The sequence below is a fragment of the Mustela putorius genome, unplaced genomic scaffold, assembly GCF_011764305.1.
Source record: "Mustela putorius furo isolate JIRA1106 unplaced genomic scaffold, ASM1176430v1.1 tig00003987_pilon_pilon_pilon, whole genome shotgun sequence".
NCBI lineage: Eukaryota > Metazoa > Chordata > Mammalia > Carnivora > Mustelidae > Mustela > Mustela putorius.
The window spans coordinates 2,784,199-2,799,865 of NW_025422126.1; the positions used below are offsets into that span (position 1 = coordinate 2,784,199).

At 52.1% G+C, this 15,667-nt stretch overlaps 1 protein-coding gene across 1 annotated transcript; it reads left to right on the forward strand.

Annotated features, from left to right (window-relative positions):
• The first annotated feature begins 3,810 nt into the window (after positions 1-3,810).
• On the forward strand, positions 3,811-15,536 carry RHOG (ras homolog family member G). The gene is made up of 2 exons (XM_045071337.1): positions 3,811-3,905; positions 14,297-15,536. The coding sequence occupies exon 2, from the start codon at positions 14,365-14,367 to the stop codon at positions 14,938-14,940; it is 576 nt and encodes a 191-aa protein (XP_044927272.1). The 5' UTR covers positions 3,811-3,905; positions 14,297-14,364; the 3' UTR covers positions 14,941-15,536.
• Positions 15,537-15,667: the final 131 nt, after the last annotated feature.

Below are 15,667 nucleotides of genomic sequence, written 5' to 3' on the forward strand. Positions count from 1 at the left end.
GTGACATTATACCTAGCCCAGAGAAGGTTTTCAATAAATACAGTTCAAGGAATGAATGCGAGAGTTCATGTGACTTGTCAAAGGCCACGATGAAAGTGGTACAACTAGGATTTGAATCCTGGACTGTCTGGCTTCAGAACCTACCTATGATCTCTCTGTTTTACCTGCCCCCCCCCCAACCAGGTACTTTCATACATTGTCTCTCTTCTGAATGTCCCAGCTGGTGTCCTTGCTTCTCAGCTGCTTGTGAGCACAAACATAAACCATCTACCAAGAGCTCACCTACTTGGGAAAAGCAAGTGAGAGAGTAGGAAGAAGAAACAGCCCTTTGGACCCTGTGCCCTCTTCCTATATTCCAGCTAAGCATCTTCCTCTTCCAAGAACCCTTTGCAGATATTTGAGAATGTCCCACCTATTTGGGGTGTCCCACCCCATTACCTGTCTCCCACTTCTGTGGCCTTTCTGGCCCATCCTATATCTGTGCCTTAAAAGTGGTTCTAAGTCACCTGGCCTCTAATGGTTCTACACGGATCAGTGCTTTTTTGCTTTTTTTCTCAGATCAGTGCTTTTTTACTTCAATTTTATTCCACAGATGTGTGCTGAAGACAAATGGGTGCTCAGGCCTGCCTGTGCCAGGCCCAGTGGGTGAACACAAAGATGAATCAGACACAACCTCAAAGGACTTACAGTCAGTGGGGAAGACAGACATCAGGCACAGATACAATTAGAGCACAAAGCAAGATGACCTAAATGGTATCAAAGCATTATGAGCAATGAGCTACACGCATAAGCCTTAATTACTTTATTATTCTAAAGAGTGTATCATAGAAAGTCAGAGCTCAAAGGTAGCATCTGACTTAACCCCTTGCTTCCCAGTGGAGGAGTCTGAGACCTAGAAAAGGATGAGGCCTAATGCAAAGTCTCAGTAGCCAACTGACTGAGCCAAGACTAGACTTCAGGTCCTCTGAAGAACCCAGGGCTCTTTCTGCTTCCTCTGGTATCTTCATATGCAGCAGCCCCCTATCCCACCAGACCATGAAATCCTCAAAGTCAAGTCAGTTTCTCACACCTAAGCAAGCTGAACCAGGGCCAGGCATCCCCATTATCAAGGGCTCTGGAAATTCAGTCTGACCCTAGGCAGCCAATCCAGCCTTGTGGTCTACTGCGTATCATGTGTATGTACCCTATTCCCACCACTATGCTTCTAAAATTGATTTTCAGGGGTGCCTGGGTGGCTCAGGTGGTTAAGCCGCTGCCTTCGGCTCAGGTCATGATCTCAGGGTCCTGGGATCGAGTCCCACATCAGGCTCTCTGCTCAGCAGGGGGCCTGCTTCCCTTCCTCTCTCTGTGATCTCTTCCCTTCCTCTCTCCTACTGTGATCTCTCTCTGTCAAATAAATAAATAAAATCTTAAAATAAAATAAAATTGATTTTCAAGTATTTTTTGCAGGAAAATTTTTAAAAAGAAGATCTTGGGGCTCCTGAGTGGCGCAGTCAGTTGGGGCCTCCACTCTAGACTAGAGTTATGATCTCAGGCTCTGTGCTCAGTGCAGAGTCTGCTTGGGATTGTCTGTTCCTCTCCCTCTGTCCTTCCCCCTCGTGCTCTCAATCTCTCTCAAGTAAATAACCATATATATTTTTTTAAATCTCTTTATCCAGAACACTAAACTAAAAATCAGGTAAAAGCAAACTAACCAGTTGAAAAGAAGGGAGGCCAGAGCCCCACGATTTTCCTGCTTTCAAGTTCTGGGAAGGGAAGTCTGGGAACTCAGCTCAAAAACCTTTGTTCTGGGACACAGTTTTTAATGGCTTCATAGAAGCTGTTTTAGTATGTAGTCCTTCACTGAACCCTGTCTTTTATGGAAACTCACAATCCTATCTTCATCATCAAATGCCAAGCACCAGCCATGTACTCCTAGTAGGGTACAGAAGGGAATCAGATTTTCCCTTTGTCTTTCCTGCTCTCTCCTCCACAGAGAGAAGTCTGTTCCAAGTGCTATGGGGAGGGAGGAGACAAACCCAAACTCCACCTAGGAGGATCAGGATAAGCTTCCCCAGAAGGCTAGTAGAAAATGAATTCACCTACTCAGTCACCCACCAGCCTGAATCCGGTATGACTCTCTCCTTCATTGTCCTATCCCTTACCCACTAGCTGTATGTCCTATTGAGCACAGATGAGATATGTCTAGCCAAAATTCAGATGTACTGTGAGTGTAAAAGACATACCAGATTTCAAAGCCTTAGTAGAAAAAAAGAATGTAAAATATCCCCTTCGTTTCTATAGTCGAAAATTTTTATATTGGTTACAGGTTGAATAATCTTTTGGATATACTGGGCTAAGTAAAATATAGCATTTAAGTGAATTTTATCTGTTTCTTTTTTTACTTTTTAAAAAAGTCATCGCTCAAATATTTTGAGCTACATATATAACTTAAATTATTTGCATTCGACAGCACTGGGAGAGACTATCAACTGTAGGGCAGAGGTGTGTGTGGGGGGGGGTCTGTGTGCACGTGTGCCGTGGGAGGAGGGGTAATGGCAACCTGGGAGGGAGTAATCCATTAGGCCCAAATCGTTAAAGTCCGAGTGGATTTCGCCTGGCGACCAACACAGGAAAGAAGGAAAGACAGGGGTAAGAGAATCGGCAAAGACCCAGGGACGCGGGCAGACATGTTGTGTTTAGGAAACTCGTTCTTATAGCATGATTTCTTTTTAAAGGCATTTGTTGAATGTTTACTTTGAGCCAGACATGGACAGCAGCCCTTTCACATCCATTCTCATGTTATCTCCACAACTACAGGATGAAGGAGAGGTTAAAGGTTAAGCTATTTATTCTCGGAGTTGTTCTTCCTCTTTATCTGGAAAGCCTCTTGGAGACAAGGGAGCCTGTCTTAAACGCCTTTCAGTTTTCCTTCACAGCACCCAGCACGGAGCTGGGCACGTGGTAGGCGCTCAGAAAGTTTATGTTGAACGATGGAAGGATACCCATTCTGGAGTCACAGAGCTCCACGAGCAAGCCCCGGCTGCAAAAGCACCAGAGGGCGCCCACGAGCCCGTCCACCCATTGGTCCCCAGGGCGCCGGCAGGATCTCGGGCCTGGGTGCGGCCCTGCAGCCCTAAGCAGTTGCGCGCCCTGACGAGAAGAGCGGGCGAGGGGAGCCCTACGTCCTGCGCCCGCCCCGCCCCCTCCCCAGAGCCCAGGCGCACCGAGCAGCCGGTTGCGGAACGACGACACGACATCCTGTTTTTGGGGCCCGCGGCTCCGCCGGCGCCTCTGCAGATCTTGTCTTTCCCCGGGTGCTGACGCCAGCTCCCCTTCCCCCAGTCTCCGCACCCTCCCCAGGGGTCTGGGGCCTTCCCACTGCTGAATCACCACCACTCCGCACTCCCCTGGGGCTCGGGGCAGGGGTGGGGACTGCCCCAGCAGGACCCACTCTTGCCAACCCCTAGCCTTGGCCAGCGCTCGATCCCCGGGCTTGATTGAGGCGCCCAACCTTGGGGCGCCTGTTCTCAGCATCTTCCCGCGGGGGTTGGTGGGGGCGAGAGACGGGGAGGGGGACTAAACTGGCTTAGGGCCTCTACTGCGGTGGGGGTGGCAAGGAGAAGACGGGGCAGTCTGATCTTAGGAGGACTGACTTAAGGGCCTCCGAGGCAGAGGGCTGCGGGCGAGCCCAGGACCCGGCCAGGGGCAGGGAAGGAGCGGGCAGGGGGTTGGTGGGGGTGGAGACCCGGGCGGGGGCCCCAGGCCCCGCGCACTTCCTGGTCAGGCCGCGCCCCGCCCCCGCGCCCCGCCCCGGCCGGCCCGCCCCCCCCCCCCACTTCCTCCGGCCTCCAGGTCTCACTTCCTTCTCGAGCCCCGAGCCGCTGCCGCCGCCCCCAGCTCCCCCGCGGCGGGGAGGGCACCAGGTGAGGCCCGGCGCGGGCCGGCGGACTGAGGGTCCGGGGGAGGGGATCCCGGCCGGCGGGGACTGCGCGCCGGCACCGGCCGGGGAAGTTTGCTTGCGGGAGGCCGCGGGCGGGAGCTTCTCGGCTCACTGCAAGTTGGGCGGGCGCGGCCGGGCGGGGCGCGGAGCCGGCCACTGCGAGCAGGCGGCGGTTCTGGGAGGGTGGGTTTCTGTACCGAGGGAGGATGGCGAGGCTCCACTGGCTCCCGGAGCCGCGAGGGACCACTGAGGTGGGAGGGTCTCCCGCTCCGAGAGAAAAGTCTCTGAAGTGGAAGAGCTCAGAAGTGGGAGATGGGACTCGAGTGGGGTGACCTCAGAAGTTGGGGGGGGGGGGTTCCGAAGTGTGTGAAGGAAGGGGACCCTCTGGGCTGGAGAAGGCGCTCTCCCTCTACTCCGGCAGTTGTGACATTTGGGAGTATGGAGGGAGGTGGTGTCTGAAGCCCTAGACTGCGGAGGAAGAGCTCCCTCCCTGGAAGATAGGTGCCAATCCAGACCCACATTCGCAGGCTGCAGTCCAAGGTCCTATACAAGGCGGGGGGGGGGGCGCGGGGGCGCGGGGGCAGGGAGCGGAGAGGCCCGCCAGCCCCAGTCCCGCTCTCTGGATTCCGTTTTTCTGACGCCCAACCTCTCCATCCCTGGAATGAAGCAACAGGTATTTAGTTAGCAAACATCTCTATGCCTACCTGACCTGGGCCTGCCCTTGCTTCTTTGGGGGGCAAAGTGAGGAAGGAGAAGACTTAGTCTTGTCCCACGACCAGAGGTGAAATGACTCTCATTCAGAGGTCCCTGACAAGATGGCATCACAGAGAGCAGGACTGTTTTGAGGAGAACGAGAGAATAGAGCTTCTGGGGAGGCAGCAGGGGCTCTGGCCTTGGGAAATGATTCGGAGCCCCCTGTTTCCCGCCTCCGCCCCCCATCGTTAGTCCCTGAATTCTGTACACTCTCATTTCTCTTCTTCCATTCCTTCTTCAGACCCTATCCACAGACTGTCCATCACCCTCTTCTTGCATCCTCTGTAGTCTTTCACCTAAACACACATTCATGCCTAGGCCCCGTCCTGTCACCTGACCTGCTCCTCTGTCCACCTGTGTTACCTTCAGCCTCTGCCTTCCCTTCCCCTTACCAGCTTCTGGCTCCCAAACGCATATCTACTCTCTTGCTTCTTCCACCTTCCCTCAGGCCTCTCCATCTCTCCGTCTCTTTCCCTTTCAGTCATTTATCTCCAGCTTTGGGGTCCAGATCTTTGGGGAGTTTGAGAGCCTTTTCAAATCTCCCTACCTTAGAGAAACAGGCTACAGCCTCCCGGTGATAAACATGATTAAAGGGCTGGAAAACCTTTCTCTATCTCCTGGAGACAGAATAACTGTCCTTAGCCTCGAGAGTGCCCAGAATAGGGGAAACCAGCCGAATGAAGGGAACCTGCAGTGGGTGAGGTTGTGGTTAGGCAGGAGGAAGCAGTCTGTAGTGCTCAGGGTAGAGCGACACAAGAATAAGCCTGGTGAGAGAGGCCGTGGGAAATCAAAATCACCAAACCCTTGGATGCTTAACCAAGAGGCTAGGTATGGAGACTGGGGGAGAATCTGAAGGGCCTTGACTCCGGTGCTTTCTGGTTCCAACACCACCTGTTAGGGAGAGCGGGAGAGGGTCACCTTGGTGTGGTGGAAGGAAAGGGAGAAGGCAAAGGCAGGATTTTGGAGGGAAGACTATGTTACTGGTCTAACTTAGGTCTTAACTGTTTTAATTCCAGTACAGGCAAAGAAGAGGGGTGTAAGGCAAAGGTGTCTGCTCCCTTTTCCCTGCTTCCTTACAGGACCTGCCCAGGCTGGGAACCCACGTGCCCCCTGGGCTACATCAGGGTCTTGTTGACCAGGGAGCCCTCTGCTAACCCCTCTGCCATCAGACATCATTAATATTCCCCCTCTCTCCCAGGAGCCTAAGTCCCTCTGTTTTAGGAATTTCTCTAGATTTTTATTTCAGTCCAGCCTGGCTCTGTAAGTTGCCATCCTCATTCTAAAGCTCCTTCCTCAAGTCTTGGGGAAGTATGCTGAGAGATCCTGCCGCTCCATCTCCTCAAGTCTACTGTATTCATTTCTCTCTATTAGAAAAAAAAGAAAAGAGAAGAGAAGTAGAGGGGAACTTTTTGGGATTCCCAAGCACAAAAAGATTTAAGTGCTAATCTGGTTCCTCATTCTGTCTTTTCTCCTGTCACAGTTGTCCTTCTCCCTTGAATTGTCCCTTCTTCCACCCACCTGTATCTCCTACTATGATTCTGAGAGGTATAGGTGGGTTCCACTCCTGGAGGAAATCCCCGACCTGTAAAAAATTTCAGCTCAGAGTGCATGCAAAGAAATTTTTAAGTATCATGGCTCATTTAAAAACCATCCAGGACTTCTGACTCCCCACCCACTAAACTAGTACTTATTTTAGGAAGAAATGACTGATGTGAGATTGTCACAGATCTTGGTTGGGAATCTAGGATATGGAGAGTTGTTTCTGGCCAAATGTGTTAGGTTGGATAAGGTGGCTGATACGAGCTTTTAGGAGGTCATAGCAGGACGATATGAGAAGTTGTTGCTATAGTGAGACAGTTGGGAAGATAATTAGAATGGGGATAGCTGGGCAGCTGGGAAGAAGGTGATGGGCCTGGGCACAGAATGAAGACCTCTGCCTCCCTATACAGTGTAGACCCATTAGTGGTGAGGCTAGTAGGGGTCTGTGAGGAGGGAAACCAAAGACAAAGCCTGGGCCACCTCCCCAGGACAGATTGGTTTTTCTGTCTAGTGTCTAGCTTCCTCTTTTGTCCTCATATCATGGGCAGAGGACATCTCCCCAGGAGCTAGAGCTTATAGAAAGAGCTCCTCGGCTAGGGCAGGCAAGGGTGGCTCTCTGTCTAGTAATGTCAGTTCTAGATCATGGGCAGCCTAGTATTGGCTAGACATGAGAGCCAGGGAACTTGGAGGCAGAAAGGGTTCAGGCATCAACCTGATCCCTTTGGACCATTTCCTGAAGGAATAAAACCATTGTTGGGTCATCCTTAATGAGGCCAGAAACATGGGCCCAGAGTAACAGTCCTCACCTTTTCCTTTGTGGAAGTGACATCAGGCTGAAGGTTAGGAGCCCCAGGTCCTTGTCCTAGATTTGCTCCCAAATCTGTATAACCTTGGTCAACTTTGTCTCTTGTCACTGAGTTCCAGTGTTAAGGAGTTGCCTGTTAATACCTCCAAGTGAGCATAGAGAATACTGAGAGCTCTAACACTCCTCCGTCCCCTAAGAATCTCCTCATAGTAGCACCCCCACTCTGGGCCCTCTGTCTCACACCAGCCTTGATCTGACAGGCCTCCATAGTCTCTTAAGGATCTGTCCAGGGATGGGACCTGTGGCTCTTTTCCCCCAAAGCACAAGGATTCTGACAGGTTGAATTAGGCAGACCACTGGGGATTATGCCAGGGGGCAGCAAGTTGGGGGAGTGCCCTCTGCCCTGTTCCAGCCCTGCCCCACTGACAGTGGAAAATCGGTGCCGGAGTTTCCTCCCTGATGTGTTTTTCCCTTGTGGAAACCCCCTCAGACCTGGGGCGGGGCTGAAGGGATAGAGCGGCCCTGGGTCTCTCTGTGGGTATTTTCAGGTGGGGGAGGCAGGATTGGGAGGATGGCATTTCTGTATAGCATCGTGTGAAAGAGCAAAGACAAAGGAAGTGCCACTTCACAGGCCTTTCATGGGGCCCCGGGACTGCTGAGGGGCTGTTAGGCGGGGAGGAGGAAGAGAGGAGGAAGCAAGTGTTGGAGCCTTCCTCTGTGCTGCTTGGTGGGGGAGGGCCTGCCTCCTTAGCTCCTCCAGCGCTCCTCCAGCCTGAGCTGCCCTGGCCCTGGGCTCACCCTTTGTGGAGCACCCAAGGACCTGGGATGGTGAGAGAAGGAAGGGACTGGGACTTAGTGAAAGGGTCCCAGCCCCCCAAAGCCTTCCCAGCTACACCTGTCTTGTTTCCTTCTCCTCCTAATCCCTACCAGGTAGAGTCAAAGTCACTCTCTTAGCCTCCGACCCTACTTACTGGCCTGTAGGATCCTCTGCAGGGGGTGAAGGGTGGAGGAGAGCAAGAAGTGGAGAGTTCTTCACATACATTCTTTCTTTTTTTTAAGGCTGGGAACTAGGCTCTCTCTGATGGGGAGAAGGGGAAGAACAAGAGAGACTCAGCCCTTGGCCTGGTCCCAGCCCCACACTGACCTCATGTCTCCCCTAGCTTCTTCCTCCTAGCCCAGCTGCAACCAGCTGCAGCCCCTCTGAGCCTTTCCATATCACCTCTCCACCTGTCCTTCGAGACCAACAGACTTGAAGAATTTCTGAAGCCATATCCAATACTAACTCTGACCCTTACCTCATCTTTGACCAAGGGTCTTCTGGTGTTAACCAGTTCTTAGCCTTATCAGGTGACTTTTCCTACCCATTTTCCTCATCCCTCCAGGCTAGCTGTGCCTACATCCCCCCTCTCACCCTTCCACCTGAGGACAGAGCAATCTAGCCTGTGTGTTCATTACTCTTAAACTGTACTCCACAGAGGAAGGAGGAAGTTGGTTACCCTTGTCGTGTCTCCTGGGTATGGAGGCTCTTCCTTGTTCCCAAATCAATCTGGATTGATGGGGGAGGAGATGTGTATCTGTCTGCAGCTTTTGCTCAGCTCTCTGCTGGGCTTCTAGAAGTAAGCAGGACAGACTTCCCTCCTCATGAGGCATCTAGTTCAGTGCAGTGAATAAATGGTTCAGACAGTGCTGGGGAAGATAGGGCAGGAGAGGGGATTGCTTTGGTGTCCTGGAGAAGAGGGGGGACAGAACTGGACCCTGGAGGACTGGGAAGCTCTGAGGCTGGGGAAACAGAATTCTAGGAAGAGGAACTCCCATGTACGAAGACATGCAGGATGGATTGAGTTCATTCATTTATTCACTGACAGCCACTGTGTGCTGTGCTCAGCCGAGGGAGATAGATTCAGCCAGGACCTTGCCCTCTAGACCCTCCCAATCTAGTGACGAGAGATAAGATTCAGATCAGCCTCCCTGTGATGCAAGAGAGAATGTACCTGTGAGAGAAAACGGGGACCGGGCCTGGGATGGGATAAGTCATTATGAATTTGGATGATTTACAAAAACTTCCATGGAGATAGTGACAAGAGTACCAGACTCTGGAGGTAGAGGACCAAGGTTAGAGGCCCGCACAGGTTGGAGGATGGAAATGGAGAAGCAATGCTGGATTCCCACAGGGACTGGAAATACTGTTGTTTTATGTGTTTTGTGGAGGCTGCATGTGGAGGATCAGGGTGGTGTGGCCCGAGCTCAGAAACAGAATGCCCACAGACAGACTGTAGTTAGAATGAGTTTCGGGAAACGCTATAGAAGGGGAGCTCCATGCCAGCGAGGCAGATTAGAAGGCTACAGTAAGTTCCCATTGCTCCCACACTCCCCCATTTCTTACAGCCCATTCCTCCCCTCCCCCACTCCCAGTTGGGACACTTCCCCTGCTCTAACGGCCACCAAGATCTGGCAATCAGGCAATTTGCTGCTTCCTTTCCCTCCCCCATTCTGGGCCTGCCTGTGCCACACCCCAAGACCAGGTCCCACAGGGTGCACTCTGGGCTCCAGAGACCACACCCAGACCGGATTAGCCCCCCATGAGCTGTGCTTCTTTCAGGAGCCACAGAAGGCTAGCAGTGGGAGGAGAGACTTTTGCCTATCTCAGTCAAAGCTTTTGGCTGTAGGGTTATTGTCCAATCCCGGGCATCTGAGGCATATCTCCAGATCTCAGCAATGGGGCTTAGAAGCAAGCAGATCAGAACGCAGTGGCCGCACACTGTGCTTAGCTTACACTGTGCTTAGCTTTTCTGTGGGGGCAGTCAAGAGAAGCTTAAGCTTCAGTATTGGGGGGAGGGGGTGGCATCCACGAGCTAGGAAACTTATGTATGGCTTTTGGAGGAGAATTCCAGAGCCTAAGAAGGATTAAAGGAGGTGGCCACGCTGTGGACTCATGGGACTGTCAGACTGAAGCTAGGCCTGGATGCAGGAAGATGTGAGAGGGGTGAGGGGAGCAACATACAGAAGAACAAGAAGAAAAGTTCAGAAGCGGGGCGCCTGGGTGGCTCAGTGGGTTAAAGCCGCTGCCTTCGGCTCAGGTCATGATCTCAGGGTCCTGGGATCGAGTCCCGCATCAGGCTCTCTGCTTAGCAGGGAGCCTGCTTCCTCCTCTCTCTCTCTCTGCCTGCCTCTCTGCCTACTTGTGATCTCTCTCTGTCAAATAAATAAATAAAATCTTTTAAAAAAAAAAAAAAGTTCAGAAGCAAGAATGAGCCTGGCTTGTTTATAAGGGAAAGTGGAGATCACTCTGGATCAGGGAGCTGGAAACTCTAATTTGCAAAGTAGATACATACATTGGATACATACATTGCACTTAATCCTTCTAGCAACCTGTTAAGGTTAAGGTTGGTGCTGTTACTGAGCTCATAAGAGGCAGAGCTAGGATTTAAATCCAGGTCTATCTGACTCCAGAATCCCTACCAGGTTATGAAGAACTCTGAACGTCAAGCTGAGGAACCTGGCAGGATCTGAACTAAGTTCAGAATATAATGCCAGAATAAGTCATTGTAATTTGGCTGATACTAAAGAGATTTGCAAACATTAACTTACATAAACATAAGTCCTTTAAAAAAAAAAAAAAAAGAGTCACCTAGTGAATAAGTCACAAATGATCCCAGACTCCACGTGGCCAGGCTTCTCTCTTTGTTGGGCCTCTGCAGCATTGACTGTCCCTTCTTATGTGGCACAGATTGGACCTCACTTCCTAGCATGCGCTCTCCTTAAATGAGCTGTGGGAACTTATTTGACCCAGCTTAGGCCATAGCATTTCAGAGGAAAGAGTTGTCCTGGGAGAGAGGCTAGAAGTCGGAGCTAGACCTGAGTGGGGAGAATTGGGCTGATGGCACCACTCAGACCCTTACATACTTAGTGCTTCCTGCCTTTTGGGATGAAAGGCATTGCTTTTGTAACTCTTGTATGCACAGCACCTCCCAGTTTACAAAGCACACTTATTCCTGTGCTCAGGGTTCCTCAGTGCTGCCCTTTGAGGCAGGGAGGGCAAGTGTTTTCATTCCTGTTGTACAGATGAAGAAACTGAGGCTCCAGGGAGGAAAGTGACTGACTTGTTTAAGGTCTCTAAGACAGCTGGTAAGGGGTAACTTGGAGGTTATGTGACACATTGAGGAAGACACGGGGCTTTGTATCACAAAACTGGGGTTTATGTCCTGGCTTCCAGGGTAACTAGCTGTGTGATGTTGGGTTACTTTAACTGCCCTGGGTTTGCTTCCTGATCTGTAAATTAGGAATATTACCAGTAGGTAGTCATAAGGGTCAAATAACAACATCACGTGACCTAGGAAAGGTTGTACCTTGTGAGGGTTTCTGATCAAGGGGTGGAGTCAGCAGGTGAGCCCCAGAGGTCAGATTCAGGGATCTAGTGCTCCTGGCTCTATACCACACTGCTGCTGCTTTGCCCTGTTTCTGGACACTACCTCACTCATGTTCCTTTTCCGGTGTCAGTCCCTGTTCCCTTGCCAGCCCGGAAGCGACCCTGTCCCTCCCAGCTTCGTTGAAGGCTGATTGCTGGTTGATAACCCCTCCCTAGAGAGCTGCCTGGAGCCTGCTCTACTTCCAGTCTCTTGGGCCTTATGACTGCGGCCAGAGTTCCCTCCTTGCCTTCCTGCCTGGGCTGGCCCAGTGTGGGGCTTGTAGGGGAAGAGCTCCCGGTCACACTGCCACACCCACTCCCCTGCTCTGTGTGAAACTGAAGATTTACAAGCCCAGGAATCCTCTCAAAAATGCCACTGTCTCCCAATTAACCCTGTGGACACAAGTAATGGCCCTTTTCCCCAAAAAACCTGGTTGCTCCTTTCCCCAGGGACGGAGTCACAGAACCCTGAGAATGAGTGTGCCCCAACTTGCCCCAGTGTGCCCAGGCCTTGTGCATTTCCTGACTCAGCCCTCCCACCCCCACCTGGGGGGTTTTCTGCCCCCATCATCCTATCCTTTACTCCCAGGGCTCTTGATGTCTCATTTCCTCTATCTAGTACCCTTGTTACAGGCATTTTTCTCCCCATTTCATGGACTGGGAAACTGAGGCCCACAGACAATATGTACCTTATGCTTGGTTACAGTGAATCAGCAACAGAGCAAAGCTGGGGCTCAGACTTAGGTTAGGTCTCTTGTCTTCCAGTCTGAGGTTCTCTCCACTTCCCCAGAGTACCTTTATTTCCTTCCCAGACCTGTTCCCAACGTTGTCTATCCAAGATGGAAGTATTTTTAATGCCCAGAGAGGCAACCTTACAGGATGAAACCGTTTCCTTCCACTCTGGTCCCAGGGGAAGTAGAGACCTGGGAGGGAGCTGGGGCCATCCCTGGGTCCTGTGCAGATCCCTGCCCCCAGAATTTCTGTTTCTATTTCCAATGGGGGAATTCTTCCTCCTCCCTCCATTTGACTTTTGAGGCTTTTGAACCAGTGATTGAGAGGTCCAGCTGGAGGGTATGGGGTTCTCAGACCAGAGTATAGTTTGTATACAGTAGAATGGGGGAAATGGGAGAGCGGTGCTGGTGCTTGGTGGAAAGAGGGACACTTAGAGATCCTGTGTGTCTAAAACAGGGCTGTTCCCTCCCAGGGAGTAGGGATCTGGTTGTGGGAGAGAGTCGGGGAAAGGAAGTCACATACTGGCCAGAAAAAGTCCCCCGTGGCTGAGAGGAAATAGCCAATGAGAGGAGGAATCTTGCCACACCAGTATAAATAATCACAGGGTTTCCGGAAGCTCTGCTCTGTTCCAGAACTCAGAAGAGCAGTTCCTCACCCCAAAGCCCTGTGAACTGTAGAAGGGATCAGGGCGATGGCGTGGAGCTGGGACTTCTCTTGTACTTCCCCCACTAATAATGACAGCAGCCTGTTTATTTGGCACTTCCTATGTGCCACACCTCATGCCAAACACTTTCTTCATGTTTGTTCATACTCTTGGCAATTCTAACACAATAGGCAAGATGATTCCCATTTTACAGAAGAGAAAGAAACTGGAGACTCAGGAAACTTAAGTATATTGCCCAAGATCAAACATGACTGGTTGGTGGAACTATGATTACAATCCCTGGCCAGTCTGACTTAAGCATGGATTGTCAGTGATAGTGTTTTAATGGCACTGTGTTCTCTATCCAAGAGTCTGGAAGGTTCTGAAATTTTTCAGAGGCACATGCTATGATCTAAGGAAAAGGACGGAACATGAAGGGGCAAATCAAACATTTGTTTTCCTCTCCTGCCCATCCCTCTTGGCTGGGCTTGGAGGATCTACCCTACCCTACCAAGGGCTTTGAGAGAAGACGCTGATATCTGGGAGCCAGAGCCTTTGCCTCATTAATCATTACATACCAGATTCCAGACCAAATCCCAGCCCTGGCTCAACCCCCAGTATTCTCTTGCACCAAGTTGCCAGATAGGGTTTACTGTGCTTATGAGAGTTACGAGATCAGCTCTCCCGCTTTCTCCCCATCCCTCAAGCACCCTGGATTGAGATAGGGCAGCTGTCTAGAGACTTTTGCTCCTTACTCAGCAGATTTCTCACTGTGCCTTTTGGTTTGCACTCAGTAGCCAAGATGTCAGATTTGGGGTTAAAACATCAGTGTGCTGGGCAGGGTGGGCCCTGAGTTGGTAGCATCTCTACCCATGGCTGCATCTCAGAGTGACCTGGGACAGTGGCTATGAGCCAGAACCCCTCTCCAGTCTACTCAGTGGGAGGGGTCCCTATCTGGTAGAGGATCTGGTAGACCCCCTACTTCCGTACCTCACTTTTTGTGTCTGTACTGCCTGGAGGGAAAAATGTAGCTAATACTTAACCAAATACTTATTATGATCCAAGGTACTGTTCTAAATGCCTTTGATGTGCCCATTTACATAAGCCTTACAACGACCCAGTGAGGTAGGGTAGCATTTTTTCCTCATTTTCCAAGTAAGAATACAGAGGCATGCAGAGGTTAAGTCTTTGGTCCAGGGTCACACGGGCAGCAGATAGAAAAAACAGGATCAGACCTTATTGGGTCTGGTACCAGAACTTACTTGCTTTACATAATACATTACACCTTATACTGCCGTCCTCCCTACACCTGAGCATCGTGGCTTGTTCTCCAGGCCTCGCTCTCATTGTCTCTGTCTCAGAGATCTGTCTTCACGGGATTGCAGAACGGTGTCAGGTTGAGAGAACAGGGGCTGGTTTCCCTCCACGTGTTCCCTTCTTTCTCCCCAGCGGCTAGAGGCCTCCCTAACCATGTGTGTCCCTGTGATCTGCCTGTAGGTCACTGCACCCGGAGGGGCCCGGAAGGGGAAGGAGGCCTTGCCTCCATTGTAGCAGCTGCGCCCACGATGCAGAGCATCAAGTGTGTGGTGGTGGGCGATGGGGCTGTGGGCAAGACGTGCCTGCTCATCTGCTACACAACTAACGCCTTCCCCAAGGAGTACATCCCCACGGTGTTCGACAACTACAGCGCCCAGAGCGCTGTGGACGGGCGCACAGTGAACCTAAACCTGTGGGACACAGCGGGCCAGGAGGAGTACGACCGGCTGCGCACGCTCTCCTACCCTCAGACCAACGTCTTTGTCATCTGTTTCTCCATTGCCAGTCCGCCCTCCTACGAGAACGTGCGGCACAAGTGGCACCCAGAGGTGTGCCACCACTGCCCTGATGTGCCCATCCTGCTGGTGGGCACCAAGAAGGACCTGAGAGCGCAGCCTGACACCCTCCGGCGCCTTAAGGAGCAGGGCCAGGCGCCCATCACACCGCAGCAGGGCCAGGCCCTGGCCAAGCAGATCCATGCTGTGCGCTACCTCGAGTGCTCGGCCCTACAGCAGGACGGCGTCAAGGAAGTGTTTGCTGAGGCTGTCCGGGCCGTGCTCAACCCCACACCCATCAAGCGTGGGCGGTCCTGTGTCCTCTTGTGACCCTGGCACTTGGCTTGGAGGCTGCCCCTGCCCCCCCACCAGTTGTGCCTTGGCGCCTTGTCTGCCCCCAGCTGTGCCTTAAGGACTAATTCTGGCACCCCTTGCCAGGGGGGTCCCTGAATGCCCTTTTCTCTGAATGCCTGTTTCTCCTAAATGAGGCCCATAGGGAAGGGGGCTCTGGGCCCTGCCCCACTCTGCTTGGGAACACCAGGTATTTCTGAGAGCTCACCCAGGCCAAGGTCAGACCCCTCTCCAAGAAGCCAACCCGGGTGCCCCTCCCCCGTCTCCCCTACTGACCAGTTGATCCAGCTTTCCACACAGATGTTGCTGCCTATTGTGGTGCCTTCTCTCAGGTTAGGAGCCCTCAGCTGTCCCTAACCTCTCCCTTGCTGCTCTTTGAATTGCTCCCCCCTCAAAATGCTCTCTCCCTTCCCCAAAGAAGGAGCCACAGAATCCTGAGAAGATGAATGTGCCCTAACCTACCCCCCTGTGCCCAGGCCTTATGCATCTGCTGACTGACTCAGCCCCCACTTCCCCAGGCTCCTGGGGGGCTTTCCTACCCCCATCAGCATCAATAAAACCTCCTGTCTCCAGTGGCCCTGGCTCCTCCCTGTGTGCTAGGCAGTGGGGGTTGGGCAGGGGATGGGTATGGGCTAAGGCTCCCCAGAGACTGGGAGCCTTTTGTTTCCTGTAAAAGGGGACAGGAGACAATAGGCTTCATTGTGGT